Below are 18,235 nucleotides of genomic sequence, written 5' to 3'. Positions count from 1 at the left end.
CATCTCCCCGGATCAAAGGACCTGAAACCTGACAAATCTCAGCTATAAATCCAACAACCCGATAAAGAAGTTGAACTCCTGCAGCACGTACTGAGTGCATGCTATGCAGACATTGAGGACATGGCCCCTACCCCCAAGCAACTGATGAGGTGGGGTGGGAGAGGGGAACATGTGTAAATGGCCACTTACAGTGCAAAGCAGAATAAAGTTAGGCCTAAACAAAGGATTGAGCAGAGTGGCCCTAGGAGAAAGGGAGGATTAGTTAGGATAGGGGATCAAGCAAGGCACTTGAAAATCATGTCCCCTCTCTCAAAAATGAAAAGGAGCTTTGGTAGATTCTTTCCATTTAAACACAAGGAAAGTGGGATGTGAAACCAAGAGCATGATTTTGACAAGTACCTTATAGTTTGATGGAGGCCATTCCTGAACCTTAGAAATGGGAGTTTTCCTCTCAGATATCAACAAAGCATCCAGCATTGCAGCTGTCTCCATCCCAAATGCTCAAGTCTGAGCATCCCTGGTTGTATGTCAAGGATCTTAATTAGACTCATTACTTTTTTGTTTTGTTTTGTTTTTTGGAATAAGTTCTCACTGTGTATCCCAGGCTGCTTCAGCCTCCTGAGTGCTGGAATTATAGGCATGCATCGTGACACCAAGCTGTTTTTTCTATTACATTCTTAAGGATATACCTATCAATTGCTTCAGATCTGACTGGAAAGTGCTGCAGGATCTCCATAATAACATTTGTTGATATTCCTATTTCTATTGCTCATGTTGAAGCCCAGTAGTGTCCTGGGAGCATAAAGGATATAGGTTAAACATAGAGACTTTTAGAATGAAGTACGGTGCCCCACCAGACAAAGGAAGATTTCACAGGTGTAGGGTCGGGTGGACATACACAGGGAAGGAGGGAAGCAGGGATTGGCCAGGATGGTGAAATAGGACAACAGTCATCCTCATGGTCCTTCCTTACTTCTGCCTGCCTAACGACCATCCTTCATCTGTCCCAAGTGGAGACCTGATTGCACTAGAGTCTGAGAGCCAAGGAGAACACAGCTATTGACGTTCCCAGAGGGCTGCAGGTTCCAAATAACAAATTTCATGGAATTTAGCAGCTTCTAATAGCACCACTGCCTATCTCCTAATTGCTAGATGAATGGCCAGACAGTTCTCTGCTGGGGTTTCCTGAGACAGAGATCAAGGAGCCTCCAGGCTGGATTCCTACCTGGGAAGAGTTGCCACCAAGCTCACGCACATCACTGGCATGGCTGTTAGCTGTGGCTATAGGATGAAAGTCCCTGCTCCTCCGCATGGAGGCCTTCAGTCTCTCAAGTCCTGCCCCAGTTCCCCTCCAGCTTAGAGCCAGCAACAGAGAACTTGGCTCTTATCGGATCCCTTATATGCAAAACTTCTATGCCTTCTCTTGTGCTTCGAGGCAGAGAAGATACTCAGCTTTTATAAGACTCCAGTGTCTAGGTTAGGCCACTTGGATTCTCTCCCTATCTTAAGGTCACTGGTGAGTAAGCAGAGCTGTAACCCCTCTCGCAGTAAGTGTAACTACCTCACAAGAGTGTCACCAGGAGCTAAGGTTCATGGACCACCCACAGCCACCCAGGGTGGGTCTTTCTGATGTTGGAGTTCCAGGGGTAAAATGACTATGACTGCAGCAAGGTGGCAGTAACATAGGAGGGAACCCTATCCAGGAGCCGAACAGAGTCAGGTACCTGAGCTGGGAATTCAAACCCTTGAATCAGCAATACTTGTATGGAGCAGCCTCTTCACTGGGCCCCACTGGGCAGTAAAAGAAGGAGATACGAGTCCATGTCCTTCAGTTCACAGTGCAATGAGAGTCCAAGAAATCTCTTGGACAGACTGTCTCAATAGGATTTTACCCTGAGACATCCCCACAACTGCAGCGGATGGTTTTCTACATTTCACAGCCCAGCTGAGTGCCTGTAACTGCTGTAGCCACCAACAACTTTCTCCTGAAGAATGTACCTGAGGCTGTCAGAAGCAAGAATTTCAGACTCAGATCTTGATGCTGAAAGGGACCACCAGAGCCAGTGGCTCCTGCAGACAAAGCCAGGGACCTCAAGTCTCCTATTACAAGAAAAGGGGCTTCATGGAGAAAGAAGGCCAGGAGGTTTCCTACAAGTGATTCAAGTTTATCTTTCTTTATAACAGTGTAGTACTCGATGATAGAGAAATACCAGTTTCTTTATTCATTCATCTGTTGATGAACATATAGGCCCCTTTCAAGATTTAGCTCTTACGAATTGTGCTGCTATAAACATAGGCATACATGTACCTACCACTATAATCTCATGTCTGTAACTTCCTCGGGAAGATACCTAGAAGGGGAATAGTTTCAGTTTTTGAGGACTCTCCATACTGATTTCCATTTCTACCAAATGTAAAGGGTTCCTTTTTCCAGTAGCCTTGCCAGCATTTGTTATTGTTTGGTTTTTTGATGATGACCATTCTTTCTGGGGTAGGATGGAATCTTAGTGTTTTATTTGCATTTCTCTAATGGTCAGTCATGTTGAGCATTTCTTCTTGTATGTATTGATCAAGACTACATAATCTTAACTTGTTAATGGTGCACATACTTTTTGTTTGTTTGGTTGTTTTTTTTTTTAATTCTGTATGCCTTTATATAGTCCACAAATATTTATTGATACTAATTCTGCTTACAGTGCTGGTAGTCCTGCTGCATAGTCCTTGTATGTAGTAGTCCTCAATCTTTAGCATCCCTAACAGTCACCACGATAGTATGTCCAAAAAGCAGCTTCCTGGGGCCTCCCTCTGTATAGCTTCCAGTTCTCTGAGCTGTACTCTGATCAAACACCAGGCAATTCTGATGATTCAAGGACCGTAAACTTTGAGGAAAGTTTCTCTAGAAATGAAAAGACATAACCCATCATTTCTTGTCTTCAAAGAAGATATAATTGAGTTAGAGAATATGTTGTAAACCTATGTCAAAAATGACAGCCAATGCCAAAAAACTGAAGAGCAGATGAGAAACGAGTTGGGAAGAGGAAGAATATTCCCAAATGGCATTCTCAGAGGATTTTTAAAAACCTGGCTTTTATCTTGGTGGCCTGCCTTGCAAGTGCAAGGACCCAAGTTCAATCCCCAGTACAAAAAACAAAAACAAAAAAAAAACCAAACAGCTTTTAAAGGAGAGGAGAGGGCATTGCAGGTTGCCTGGTATTGTGGCAGATGGCTGACAGCAACTTGGAGGGGACTGCACTGGTGCATCCTCCTTACTTCAGTGTGGTCCTTTGTGAACCACAGCCTCACTCTTCTTCCTGTGAGGTTGCTTTTAAGAGTATCTCCTAAGAGGTTGCACATGAACATGTAAAATGAGAATAATCACCGTTGAAATACATGCACTGAGTTATGTATTATTTCAGCTTGATTTGTTTAAGCATCTATACTGTTGAAAACTAGGCTCCAAATGCCATCTGATTATTAAATTCAGATGCCAGAACCTTTCATTAGCAGCATTTTTTTTTTTGACTCTGCACATTTTCCATCAGAAGTGGCAGGTCTGCAGACGTCTTAGGCTTACTATCACTCAGCGAAGTAGAGGAAGTGGGCAGATATTAAAACTGAAAACATCCTATCAACCCAGTGCAGTTGTGGAGTCTCCATTTCTGCATATAATCCATATCTGGGCTCATTCTTTTTAAATACATCATTATATAGGTGGTTTTATTAGCATTCAGCATTTGTGTTTTGTAATCCTTTTGTTTCACTCAAGCAGTTTTGAATATTGAAATACTGTACAGTTTTAGCAAATACGTTATGTTTAGTAAAATTGGAAGAAAGTGAACAGAACACTATTCTGCTAATGCTCATAATAAATACAAAATGAGAAAAGTGAAGATTTTCACAGTACTGCATGACTGTCTAGATGATCACAAATCACTGCTATGTGTTTTAAGTGATAAACGCTGTGTAGTTTAAGTAGAGACTATATCTAAAGTTTAATTTGTGTAAGAGTAGAAAAACTTAGTGAAAAATGTGTGCTTATTCTGTCTGTACTGTATATTCATAATGTGTAGACCTTTTATCATCATCATCAAATATTATTATTATATGCTATATTTCCTGGACAGTTCTAGCTCTCTAAGCTACATCTAATGCTATGTGTAATGTTTTTATGTGTGTGCTTGGACAAAATGTTCCTGTGACTTCATTTCTGTAATGTGACCATCCAAATGTGTGGGATGGTTTTAATCATCTTAGCATTCTTGTCTACTAAATTGATCTTGACTGCTGTGTAGCTAGCTATTTCCAGTCTATTACATATATACATTTTATAGTTTGATCAAACTTCAAGACTCCTGCAGCATCTTTTCCAGCCTGGTTCAGATGGCTGCTTGTGGAGGCATTTGTCCATGCTCTCCCCTCTCCTACTGTAAGTCCTCTTCTCTCTGCCCTTCAACATATAGCACACTCCTCCCTGCTCAGTGCCTGTGCTCTGGCTTGTGTTGCTCTTTGTCTTTTCCAGGACCTCAAAGAAGCTGAACACCTGTTTGCTACTCTGTGATTTCTGACCTACAACTCAAAGAAGGAAGCTGGCTGTGCTTTTCTGTTTCCAGGTCCGTTTGCCTGTGGCTCCTATGTGTGGACACATGTGCAAATGACCCGGGTATGCTCTTGCCTGCTTGGAAGCATTTGCAAAGATGTAGCAACCTTTGTAATTGCTCATTAGTCAAGTGGATCTGAATCCACATCTGTCAGGCAGCTCTTGACCACAATTTCTGGATAGTTAAACCTCCGGTGCAGGGTTAGTTCAGTTGGCATATATCCTTCCAGCTTAAAAATATATATGTACACAGATGAAATGTGAATATAAATTGAAGTTTTTCATCTATAGTAATAATTAACATTTTTCTAGATAAAAGTTTCTGCTCTTTATATTGCATTTTTAGGGACAAAGAGTGATCAGGATTCTATATTCATCACTTCAGTACATATTTCCTGAGATAGCTATGTAATTCTGAATGTTAGTGCACCCCTAAGAAACTCCACTTTGTCCCTCTTGCACATCTGTTTTGCTTTAGGCAAAAGAACTTTCTTATGCTGGAATGGCTTTCTGTGGATACCGGCAGTCTGCTTTCCATTGGGCCTCTGCAAGTCACAGATGCAAATGTCAAAGAGCAGTGAGGCTAACACAGTTATTTCTTCATCTGAAATGTCCCCAGTCAGTACTTTTGTCCTTTTAACACAGAATCTTATTTGTTGGAAAGGCATTGGGTGTTGTCTTCATACACTTGTCTCATAATTCTCGTGTCAGAAATGAATTATCTGTTGAGTGTCCTCTGGTGAATTTCAGTGTCCTGTTAGTTTATATTGCTAGTTTGGTTGTATCCTCTTGATGGAATTTAGCTTCTTAGGGAAAGGAAGAAGGAAGCAGACCAGAGAACACTGAGACCCGGACAAAATATCACCTTTCTTGGGGAGGTGTTCACTGACCAAAGAAGCCAGGAAAATGCTAGCCTGTCCCTGTCACCTTCAACTATTAAATCAACAAATAAGACTGAGAGCTTATTGATTCACTCAGGAATGCAGGTAAGACAAAGATAATGTAAAGGTGCTAACTTCAAAAACAGTGTGCTCTAGCCAGGGCTAGTGGCACATTCTTATAATTGTAGCTCCTCAGGAGGCTGAGACAAGAGGATCGCCAAGTTTGAGCCCAGTCTGGGCAACTTAATGAGATCCTGTCTCAAAAGTAAAACATAAAGGGCTGGTGATGTGGGTCAGTAGGTCAGGTGTGCTTGACTGGCATCCATGAGGCCCTGGGTTTAGTCTCAAGTACTGCAAAACAACCCAATAACTTTGTACTCCGATTAGAGAGGTGAAACCTAAAACAACAATAGATGGAAATGTATGGTAAATATCAAACACATGCTTTGTCCTAGGTTCTTGGTGCCCCCAAAATCAAGAGTAGTTTTCAGGAAGAGCTTGTTACACCCACAGCTCTGGGCATTTTTTCAAAATTTTTAATTTAATCCACACATTAGGACCTGAAGTTTCTATAGAAAACTTGATCTATCTTTTCTAGTATTGCTGATTTTTTATATTGGGTAAAAACTAGTATGTAACAAAAAGTTTAACTGTGTTAACAGCACTAAGTCAAAGATTCAAGGCCTTGGAGAACTTGGGAGAAATCCAATCACAGTCATTTTCTGAACACAGGGCTGGCTCTGTGGCTGGAAGTTCCTGAAACTACCAAAGTACAGGAAGGCCAACTGCAGTTCTAGTTGAAGATGTTTAACCAGAATGGTCCCTGGGGGTGCTGACAGCTTTCAGTAGGAAGGCCTTGGGTTTTTCTTAAAGTGTGTCCTAAAGAAGAACTCAAAAGCCGTTCAGTGCTAATTACAGTTTCGTGCTGAAGGTACAGCATTGCTGGCATCAGAATCAGAACTCTGTAATGTGTACCCCAGAACATGAGCTCACCAGCAAAAACAGACCAGTCTACCCCCTGCCAAACTGACTGTCAGCAGAAATCTGCTCTGCATTCTGCAATGGAATGCAGGTTTCCAAATTCTCTAGACGGTCTTTTTCCAAAGCAAATGAGAAACAAATAACCCACAGGCACCAATCTGTTTTTCCTTCAGTGCAGAAAGAGACCTTGCTGTGCTGTTTCTACCTGTCTCTTCCCAACTGAGTTCTCTCTGGAGTACTTAGGCCAGCAATCCTAGACATTCATGGAGTCACAGGACTGGTGTTGGGTACAGATTTAATCACTCCCATGTTTACTTCTGCTCTGTGTCCGCCCGAAAAAGAGAAAAGATTGTTCTCTGAGCACTTGAGGGAAGGTGCATAGCCTGGTGGTGTGGTGTGAAGTTGGGTGAGGGCAGGAGGATGTGGGTGATGCAAGTGTGAGGAGTGAGTAGAAATCAGGAGAGCAGCATGTGGTGCCAAGAAGCTGTGGGTTCCTAGAGTGTTCCTACCCTGGGCCACCAGACCAGGATCTGATAGAAGGGCTAGAGAGGGTCCTGCTTACAGTTGTCAGCTGCTACAGTGTCCTCTCAGTGGCCAGAAGTCTCAGGGACAGCCAGAATCAAGGGCCAGTTACATGGGCATGTAGGTTGAGAAGCGTGTCCCTGAGCTGTTATGACCGAGGCAGGCCCCGGGTGTTCTCTGCCAGTGGCCAGGACACTGATCAGAGAGGAGCGGGTGAAGAGTGACTGGTGGTGGCCAGGTGCTGCATACCAGATGGTGGCAGGTTCTCTCCAGCCTTGTGTGAGGGCTGCGCTGGACTGTTGCGGTCCTCAGCCTGACTTCAGAATGGTTCTCCTAGCCCCAGTGCGGGAAGAACTGCCAACACGGGGACTCAGCCAGACCTGATAGGCCCTCCTTCCTGAACACGCTCCCCAGCCATCTATCTCCTATCAATCCTCACTCTTTCTGGCCTCCTCTGAGTGAGCCACCCATGACAGGTACCAAAAGACCTTTCACCTCTCCTGCTTCCCACTAACATCCTCTCCATGAAAGGCAGTAGCCTGCTTAGAGTCCCCCAGTACATCCCTGGTGCCTGCTCTAGAGCATAGCTGGGTGCCAGGCCACTCTGCAGAGCCCCTGCACAGGTGGGCCCAGGCAGGGGGTCCAGCCTCCCTGCACATCTCTCCCCGAGCTCTCTAGAGCTTCCTCTCTCCTAATGTCACCTGCCATCCCACCCATGTGCTTTTCCTTGGGCTGCTGCTGATGGCCCTGTCTGGCCTTTTCCAGGCTCGGCCCCTGAGGTCCAGCTCAAACACCATCTCCTTTAGAAATAAGTCTCCCTAGCTGCGGCCACTACCTTTCCTGTCAGAACTAAGTACTAATTGCTCCTCCCTTAGTCTTTTCTGTGTCTCTGTGCCTACTCTGATAGGATTGTTTGTTCATGCACATTCTTTGTTATATTCTAAATGTTACAGAGACATAGATGTCTGTCCATTCACCATTTTGGAAACAATGTGTTTTGCAAATTTTTTACCCTGCTTGGAAGAAGCCTTTAGCCCTCACTAACATTTTAATGACTGGTTAAGAAACAGAAAGTGGGCCAAATAGAATTGCTCAGATTTATTGGTGTCTTCTGGGGTGCTGCCCCACCCACCTCACATACTGCAGAAGTCAGCCAAGAAGTCTCTGGCCCATGCCAGTGTGCTCAGCAACCATCCAGGTTCTCTCCAGCAACACACTGCAAACAGCACAGAGGTACCAGCTGAGGCAGGAATGCCGAGCTGTCCCTTGTTGTCCTCAGAAGTATCTGGCTTTCTGCAGAGCCTATGGCTCTGGAAGTCTAAGAAGTACTTTCCAGGGAGCTCTTCTCTGTGCAGGAGTTGTAAAGGCAACCTGAACTGACCCTTGCTCCACTCACTTTAGGACATGCCCTACCAGCAAGCTGGGCCACCCTGAACCTGCTGCAGGCTCTCATCAGTGTCCACCAGCTACCAGGAGGTCACAGGCCTCATGGGAAAAGCACCTGCAAACCATGTGGAATCAGATATGCAAACAGCAGCTGGGTTTATGAAGCTACTGGGGAGTTATCCTAAAGTTCTGCAAACTGCTATTTGTCTTTGAGTGCTAGGTACCTTTTGTGTAGTGCTGTGGTTGCAGGTGTTTAGGAATCCTTGTCTTTTAGAGATTCATACTGAAATATTTATTGATGGAAAGATAGCTGAGAGTAGCTTTGAGATCATATGGAAAGGAGGGGTGAAGAGTAAAGATAACAGAAGATTGGCCCCCAGTTGTGGGTGGCATGGAATATGAATTGGTGTTTATTATTCTATTCGATTGACTTGGAATTTTTCATAATAAGTTATTGGAGTTTTTTGGGTTTTGGTGGGGGTGGTACCGGGGATCGGACTCAGGTCCTTGTACTTGTGAAGCAGGTGGCGGAACCACTGAGCTAAATCCCTGGCTCAGTTGTTGTTTTTAGTACATGGAAAGGAAGGTAGAAAGGTTATTTTGTTCTCAACCTCTCATTTCTTAGGTTCCTTTTATTGTGTCTTTGTCTCATCCAAGGTCACCTCTGAGGATCTCCTTGTTAGGGAAGAGGGTCCACATTATTGCCATACGCAACCCTTTGTCACTTTGTGCCTAACTTTAACTTTCCTTAAATTTCCTCAAATAGGTTTAAAAGGCCTTGAAAATAGGATCTGTTTCCTGCCTCATTCAGATAAGGGTGAGGAACTGGGCTTCTTTTGAGATGAGTCCACCGAGAAGGAATCATGGCCTCTCGTGGCAGATTACAGAGGAGTAGTGTGCTCTTTTCTACATGCCTGTGCCCAGGAAAGTGGGCACAAGAGCACTTTAAGAGAGAGATGTTTGCACAGAGCTAACTCTCCTGGGAAGGCCACTGGTGGAGCTGCATTCTGATGGAGCCTGGGACCCCTGGCCAGTTAGAAGCATAAAATGTGGAGGACAGGCTCAGTGCTGAATTATTGAATCTCACGCTGTTTCTGTATATTTCCTTCTGGACCAGAAGCTCTCGAGTCCATTAGCTTAACATTTCCAGAGTGGATTTTTCATTGGCCTCATTCCCACCCTCTTCTTGTTTCCAATCCCCCCACCACCACGACAGCCCAACATGGAGTGCCCTGTGCTTGCTATGTTGTCCTCAGACACTCCCCACTTTCACCACCCAGCATTCTGCCCCTGCATACTGCAGACAGAGTTGTGAGAGAGCAGAGAAAGACTCACAGGAGGTGACAGGGAGTAGAAGAGTAACTATATCTCTGGGGTGTCTACTCATATGGGTTAGCTGTCTTGTCTGCTCCCCCACCATGTGCCACTTGCTAGTAGTATGACATAGAAGAAGCAACCAAAAACCATGCATGTCACATCAGACACTTTAAGAGCTGTGGGTGAATGAGTCAGTCAGTCCAGGAGAGGCTGCCAGCTGCCAGCTGAGTAACCAGGCAAACCTTTCTTGTTGATGTGACCAAGGTAAATGTAGAAGCTGTGCTTTGGACCATATGCAATGAGCGGAGGAGGAGGAGGATGGTTGCCTGGGAGCTTGCTATGGGCCACCATTGGATGTTGCTGCAATTTTTAAATCTTTGTTGAAAGTGTCAGTATAGTAACACATCCAGAGAAGCAGGGCCAATCCAGAAACTATGGTCTGTTTCCTGTGTGCTTCAGTCAGTGTTAGTGTTCATATGAAAGGTGTTGCTGCTTCTCTAGTGGTGTCTCTTGTGTGTTGAATGCAGATGATCTGTAAAGATCATCTTATTAATAGCTTATTAATAGCCTCATGACATCCTTCTGCTATAAAATCTGTATCCATATTGGGGGACATGGGGACTCTTATCTTTTTTTTATTTCCTGATAACCAAGTAGTTTTGTTTTATTGTTGTCACCACCTTAATACTCTGGAATTACACAATAGGGTGGCAAGAGTAGGGGAATCCATAGTAGATTTTGCAACTGTGACAAGAAAGGCCACCATATTTTCCATCGTGTTGCACTGAACTGTTCATCACCTCATGTAATCCTCACAGAATCCGCTTGCACGTTGGTGATAGCATTATCCCCATCCTACCAAGAAGTCCTAGAAAAGTTTAGTCCTTTGTCCCCAAGTCTACCCTGCTAGGAAGTGGCAGGGCAGAACCCCGGTTCCTTCAAGGAGGCCAGAGTCTGTCCTCATCACAGTGCCTCCCACAGCACTGAAGCACTGCTCTGGGCCCAACTGCGACCTCTCCCAAGGTCACGCCTCCCTCTGCGCATGAGCATCCAGAGCCCTCAGAGTCTCCGGCAGTCACCAGTGTCGAGCTCCTATCCACGGACCTCCCGCTCCCAGCCATGGTCCTTCTCAGAGGACAAAGGTATGCTGACCACATATGAGTCATCATATATCATTCCCCCTACTCCTACTTGGTTTTCTGTCAAGGTCAGATGGAACCAGAAAAAGAATCTAGGGCTGAGAAGAGTGAGCTGTGCTTTCTCAGCCATGGTTCTTATGCTATGGAAGCAGTAGAACAGCGTGCATACATCATGAAAAGATGAATGGGAAGAAAATGATTGGAAATGAAAGTAATGAATAGAAAGAAAAACATACTTTCCTTCCTAACAGCCACACTTAGTTCAGTCTTTATCACATACCTGATGGAAGCTTCTTTCTCAAAATTAGGTTCTGGTCATCTAGTATTAGCTGCCTGTCACCTCCCTGGCTTAATGCTGCTCTGGTTGGACTGGTAAATACAGAAAGCAGCCCAGAATCAGATAAAACTGATGTGATTATAGGATTAAGCCTAATGCTTGTTATGTGGTTCAGCAATTACTGGAAAAAGGCTTTGGTGTTTTCAGAATTCCCCATGAGGCATTATTTATAATATCACAACTCTGGTGGGGCTCTTGCCCTCTCCAACACACATCCCCTGGAGTTTTTTTTTGTTTTGTTTTGTTTTTTCTTTTCTTTCAAAAGTTTATTTAGTATCAAGCAAGAGGAGACTTTGCTTAACACTACAGAACATTTCAAGACTTAAATTACAAAAGAATACCACATTATTTGCATTTGTAATTGGCTTCCCTTTTTACACATGTTGGCAAGAGGAAAAAAAGCTAGCATATGGCTGAAAGATAAAATAACAATTCTGTGGAAACCTTTGAAATGAAAGGAAGGCTTATGTTAAAAGAATGGATTAATATATTTAGTAAACCTGTTTTTTTAACACTAGTTAAAGTTTTTCTTTTTCTTTTGATGACCTATTTTTTCATATACAGACTGGAAATAACAAAATTTTACATGTCTTTTTTTTTCCTCACCAGGTTGATGTTTTGACAGATTAGTTTTAAATTCCATTCATTCAGTCTTTAAACATTTTGATTTATTTAAAAAGGGATTGTTCATAGAAAAAATTACTTTGAACAGTAGACAGGACGCTGGAGATTGGCTATTTCACAGCATCAGACAATACAATCAGTATCTGCCACGTGGCTGGTCCCTGTAGATGCCCTTCTCTGTCTTCTCCCAAGGCGCCTTGTGTCTGCAGTTAGTCCGCTCCTCTTGTCCATAGGAACTGTAGGTCTCCTGGCTGAGCCCGTGTCCATAATCATAGTCATTAGTGCCACTTTGGGCTGGGGTGCTGTAGCTGTTATCGCAGGAACTGTAACTCTGTCCATCATAAGCAGTGCCACGCCCATCATCATAGTCATTTTCTCCACAGGTCTCCCATGCTGGGGCTGGTGGTAGAGGTCTGTACCCAGTGCAAGGGACTCCTCTTGCTATGGGCATGAGAAGGCCTTTTCCCCGGCTCACTGGCCCTCGGGGTAGAAAGGATTCCCCTGGTCATTGGTGTCCCTCGTGGAACCCCAAGTCCAACTGGCCAGGCTGTAACTGTTCCTCTTCCCCTGGTTATTGCTGGGATTGGCACACCTCTTGTATGCAAGGTGGGTTTCTCTCGAACTACTGGAACATCTGTGTTTTCTGATCCACCATTCAAATATGTTAATTCCAGCAGCTGTACTTGCCTGATCTCATCATTATAGTCAAGGATGAGAAACTTCTTGATCTCTTCCAAAGTATGTCCCATGCGGGCATAAGCTTCTGCGGGTGGGGCAAATACTTCAATGAGGACAGGGAGGTCGTCACTGAGGTTAATTGTGAGGAGTTGCCTGCTGTTCACTGTGCCATGGGTGTGGGGGGTGTTGGGCTGGAAGCCAGTGCTGAGGCCCATGCATGGACTCTGATTGGCAAACATTGACGGGGCCTTTGGAACTAAGTACTGGGTAACAGGAACAGAGCTTGAAGGAGAGCCATAGCCCTCAGGTGGACTGGATTACAAAGGAGCCTTATCAGTAGGCCTCAGAAAACAAACAGGATACCTGGTAGCATTTCCCATGTTCCCGAGGAAATCACCGCTGGGAGGGCCACTATTGTGGCCAAGGGTCTGTCCTACAGCCATCAGCTTCTACTTGAGTAGAAATTGCACGTCTTGTCTCCTCTCCAGGTCCCATTCTTTGAAGGTGTTTGGGTAATTACAGCATCTATCGCTGTCTTTGGTTGTTAGTTTTAGTGGATGAATTACCTGCCATGTCAAGAGACTTCTGATCCCTCTGAGCATCTCTTTCCCTCCCACTGGCTGTTTTCACCTGGCTTGGTAAGTCAGAATAGCTCAGTAGTGTCCATTTCTGCTCTGTCGCATGAAAATGAGCCTGTCCCTAGCCTCTCTGTCTTAGAGCAGCTTATGTGATGACACTGACAGAATAAGTCCTCTAACCTCAGTGATGGGACAGTGTGGAGAAGTGGCAAGGAAAGAGGAATTGATTATTTTTGATTTTGAAGAGTTTCACTTTGAGCCAGCAGCAAATTTTTTTCAATTCCACACATTTTGGTTACATCTGCAATAAGCAGTTACTAATCCTGAAAGACAATCTCCATTCCTCCCTGGCATTTCTTATACTGTACAGGAATCTCACTCAGTATACACCTTTGCTCCTTGAGCTATAAAGAATGTTAGTGGCTGCAGACTGAGCTATTCAGGCACTCTGCTTACACTGTGCCTTGGCCTCTTCTGCACTGCCCAGGGCCTCACCTAGTTCTTCCAAATCCCTCAGGTGGGAGAATAGGGCACAGAAACGTTCACAGGCCTGGCCTGATCCTCTAGCTCTGGGCCTGTTGCAGGGGGTGTGGGCAAGACAGCACCATTCATTCCCAGTGCACTGGGAATTCTCAGTACTAACAGTTGCATGGATCAAACCCAGTTTCTCTTCCCGCACCAAGCACAGCATAGATGCTCAATAAATACTTGTTAGTGTGAGTAATAAATTCCTATATTCCTTGGGGAAAGAATTCCAGTCTTTATAGAGTTTGCATCATTTGAACTTCTGGAATGGAGCTGGGTAAAGCAGGAAAGCAGCCATGAGCAAAGAAGCAGATGGCAGTCCAAGCCCTACAATAGAGAGACAGTGCTGTGTCTGTGGGAATTTGAGGCCACAGACCTCGCTCACAAGAGGCATGCAAGAGCAGCAGTCCCTGACCCATGCACCCCAGAGTTCCTTCTGTTCCCTTGGTGCTCTTAAAGCAGCATACTCTTGCTTTGCCAGGCTTTGGCTTCTGTGTTTAACAGCTTAGTAATTATCTCTTGATCAAAGGAGGCAAAGATGTGTGTAAAAATCACTTTCGGTAGCAAATATTTCTCTTGGAAAAGCCCCAGTATGCTGCCAACTTTGTCTCAAGTGTTCAGAGGGTACCATAGAACTACAGGCTGATTTAACCATATCAATCCCAGAGGAATCCTTCCCCAGTACTGGGAGCAGCATCTGATGGTGAACTGCCACGGGGGCTGGAGCTCCAGTGCCCAAGGGAAGACTTTCCTGTGACAGCAGATAAGTCCCACAGGGCAGAGAGGAAAGTGCTTCTGCCCTGGCCCCTCAGTAACCTGCTGTGGTTTCTCCAGGGAAGCCTCACTGTCACATCCAGGTAAACGTTCCCCAGTGAAGCCAATTTTAACCTTACCCTGCCTGAGGTGGCCTGATTCCTGCCTGTCCTCCTCTGTGAATCCCACTGACTGTTGGTATGAACCCTCACCTGACACCTCACCTTTTCAGGGAAGCCTTTTCTTGCCTCACCAACCATGAATAAACTTTGTGTCTCTAGAGGTTTATAGCACTTAGTCCTTGGTCTTTTTTAACACTGACATGCCAATACTAGGTACTCTTTGCCATGTACAGTATGGCTTTTTGTTGATATTACTTCTTTTAGATACCACTCTGGTATCTAAAACAATACATGGCACATCCTCAAAAAGGAGAGGAGAGAAATAAAGGAAAATTAATGTTTTTTGATAATTCCTTGAACAAATATATTCAGAAAGATATTGTTGATTTGTTACCATTGTTGTTTTACCATGTGATCCTTTCTAAAATACACAGCCTTGGGCCAGGGATTTAACCATGCCTGCCTTGCAAGCACAAGGTCCTGAGGTTGATCCCCATTACCAGAAAACAAAACAACAAACAAACAAACACAGCCTTGCTGGGTGGTACACACTTGTAATCTTGGCTGCCTGGGAGGCTGAGGCAGAAGGATCATGAGTTTGAGGTAAACTTGGAAAACTTTTTTTTTTTTTTTTTTTTTTTTTGAGACAAAGTCTTGCTATGTTATTTAGGTTGGTCTTGAACTCACTATGTAGTCCAGGCTGACCTAGAACCTGCAGAGATCCTCCTGCCTCAGCTTTCAGAGTGCTGGAAGTACAGGCTTGTGCCACCTCTCCCAGCTGTTCAAAATCTTATCTCATAATAAAATAAAAAAAGGCTGAAGAAGTAGCTCTGCACTCTTTAGGTTCAAGGTTCTAGTACTACAAAAGGAAATAAAAAATGCACAACCTCAGTCAATTGAGGAAAGTCTTTTATGCTAGTTTTACCTGAAAGGGAGGCCTTTGGGTGAGGGGTTTGGTTGAGGAGCAGTGACCTCAAGTGAACTCTGGCCCCTGAGAGCAATTTCCTACTTTGCTTCTGTCCATCCAGCAAGCCAACCCTGGGTGTTGCATGGAGTGTTCAGTTACAAATACCCCTACTTTCCTGTTTATCCCTCTCTTCCTTGAGAAAGAAGCCATCAGGTATAGGGGTGTTACTCCAGGGTCTTTTAATTTTCTACATTATCGAGATTTGGGGGCATATAATGTTTGTGTGTATTTATGGGGTAACTGTTATAGTTCAGCACATGTATGTGGCATGTAATGATCAAGTCAGAGCAAATAGCATTTTCATCACCTATTTCAGGAACGTTCAAACTCTTCTCTAATCCTTCCAAACTGTAGAATTAGTTGCCGAAGATTGAGGTTGTCCTATGGGGCCATCCAGCAGCAGATCAGCCTTCTCCTCTAACTGTTTTGGTACCTGTTATTCCTCCTTCCAGGATTTTTTTATGTGACAGTCTGTCCTAGGGTCAGGAGAAGATATTGGATCAACTGTCCATATTTTCTTTTTTATGGTACATTTTAGGTATTCAATATAATGACATCCATCATTGGAAATTTGTACCTTTACATATATCTTGGTTCTTATTTTCTTTCCCATTCTGCTACCCTCCCTTCAACCCCTCCACCCCACCCTATTTACAAAGACTTTGTTTCCATTTTTTTCATTTTCTCATATTAATTCCTTTCCCTTCCCCCCTCACTTCCCCTTCTCCTTTTCCCCTTTTCTTCCTGTTTCACCTTATCTACTATACCTTTTAGTCCTTATTTACACTTTCAGTTTCTCACACCAGAGAAACTATTCAGTAATTACAACATCTCTAATTTCTCATTTTTTATGGCCATTTCATTTTTAAAAAACACACATTTTCTCTATCCAGGCTCCAGTTGGTGGGCAATTGGGCTGTTTCCAAGTTTTAGCTATTACAAACTGTGCTACTATGAACATGTGTGCAGGGGTATAGCTGGGTCAAATGGGACCTCTAGTCCTAGTTCTTTGAGGTGTCTTCATACTGATTTCCACAATGGTGGCACCAGTCTACACTCCCATCAGCAGTGGAACAGGGTTTCTTTTTCCCCACAGCCCCACCAGCCTTTGTTAGTGGTTGATTTCATAATAGTAACCATTGTTTCTTGAGTGAAATGGAATCTCAGCATTGTTCTCATTTGCATCTCTCCAATGACCAGTGGTGTTGAACATTTTTTCATATGTTTAATTGCTATTTCTGCCTCTTTGTCTGAGAACTGTCTGTTCATTTCAGTTGCCCATTTTTGGATTGGGTCTTTAAATTTGGAAGGTCTGATTTTTTTAAAGTTCTGTGTACATTCTAGTTAGTAGACCTTTGAGGAACAGCTGGTGAAAATATTTTCCCATGTTGTGGGTTGTCTCTTCACACTTGGTTGTTTCTCTTGCTGTGCAAAAGCTTTTTTAATAAGAAGAGATCCTACTTATTGATTGTTTGTGCTAGTTCACGTACAAACTATGGTTTTGTACATAAAATCTTTTCCTTGCCAATGTCTTCAAGAGTTCTACCTAACCTCTCTTCCAGCCTGTTTAGTGTTTCTGTTTTAATGTTTAGATTTTTAATCCATTTCTATTTTAGTTTAGTGCATGGTGAGAGATATAGATCTAGTTTTAATCTTTGGCAGGTTGAAACCCAATTTTTCCAGCACCATTTATTAAAGAGTCTATCTTTCCTCCAATAAGAGTGTTTGGCTCCTTTGTCAAAGGTGAGGTGGCCGGAGTTGTTTTTGCATCTTCTAATCTGTTCCACTGGTCTTCAGGTCTGTTTCTTTGCCAGTATCATGCTGTTTTATCACAGTAGCTTTGTAGTATAGTTTCAAGTTGGAGATTGTGATATCCCCTACCTTGTCTTTATTGCCTAGAATTGCTTTTGCTATTCTAGGTCTCTTCTTATTCCATATGAATTTTTGGATTGTTTTCTCAAGGTCTGTAAAGTATGCTGCTGGAATTTTAATTGGGATTGCATTTAATGTATATAGCAATTTGGGAAGTATGGCCATTTTCACTATGTTGGTTTTTCCTACCCAGGAGCAAGGGATGTCTTTCTATTTTCTGATGTCTTCTTTGATCTCTTATTTCTGAGTGCTATAGTTTTCAGAGTAGAGGTCTTCAATTTCTTTCATTAGGTATTTCAGTTTATTGGATGCTATTGTGAAAGGAATTGTTTGCCCCATTTCTTTCTCAATAAGTCTGTTATTTGTGTGTAGGAAGATTATTGTTTCTGTGTGTTTATCTTGTATCTAGCTACTTTACTAAATTTGGTTATTAAGTCTAGTAAACTTTTGGTGGAGTTCTTGAGCTCTTCTGTATAGAGTATCATTTTCTCTGCAAATAATGACAATTTGACTTCTTCATTTCCTATCTTTATTCCTTTTATTTCTTTCTTTTGACTAATTGCTGTGGCTAATGTTTCCAAAACTATATTGAACATGAGTGGTGATAGTGGACATCCTTGTCCTGATTTTAGTGTGAAGAATTTCTGTTGGTTTTTCTTTTTTTCTTTTTTTTTTTTTTTTTTTTTTTTTTTGCTATGGATGGAACTTAGGACCTTGCTCTTGCAAGGCAGGTGGTAACACCACTGAGCTAACTCCCCAGCCCTTCGGTTGGTTTTTTCATAGATGGCTTTTATCAGATTCCAATTTTTTGTAGGGTTTTTATCATGATTGCATGATGGAGTTTGTCAAACACTTTTCCTGCATCTATGAGATGATCACATGGTTTTTGTCCCTGGCTCTATTAATATAGTATATTACATATATTGATTTGCATATGTTGAACCATCATCCATGCT

The 18,235-nt window shown here is 43.3% G+C and overlaps 2 protein-coding genes across 2 annotated transcripts in view; one reads left to right on the top strand and one right to left on the bottom strand.

Annotated features, from left to right (window-relative positions):
* Arsb (arylsulfatase B) overlaps window positions 1–18,235 on the top strand; it is a 164,611-nt gene that overhangs the window by 126,383 nt on the left and 19,993 nt on the right. The window lies entirely within an intron of this gene.
* On the bottom strand, window positions 11,921–12,701 carry LOC104858789 (KH domain-containing, RNA-binding, signal transduction-associated protein 3-like). The gene is given in 2 exon segments (XM_033764156.1): window positions 11,921–12,268; window positions 12,270–12,701. Coding segments are annotated over 2 exon segments (780 nt in total).

Source organism: Fukomys damarensis, unplaced genomic scaffold, assembly GCF_012274545.1.
Source record: "Fukomys damarensis isolate Sample0158 unplaced genomic scaffold, DMR_v1.0_HiC HiC_scaffold_1, whole genome shotgun sequence".
In the NCBI taxonomy this organism is placed as follows: Eukaryota; Metazoa; Chordata; class Mammalia; order Rodentia; family Bathyergidae; genus Fukomys; species Fukomys damarensis.
The sequence above is the reverse complement of the archived record's forward strand: the minus strand, read 5'-3'. Positions and strand labels throughout refer to the sequence as shown.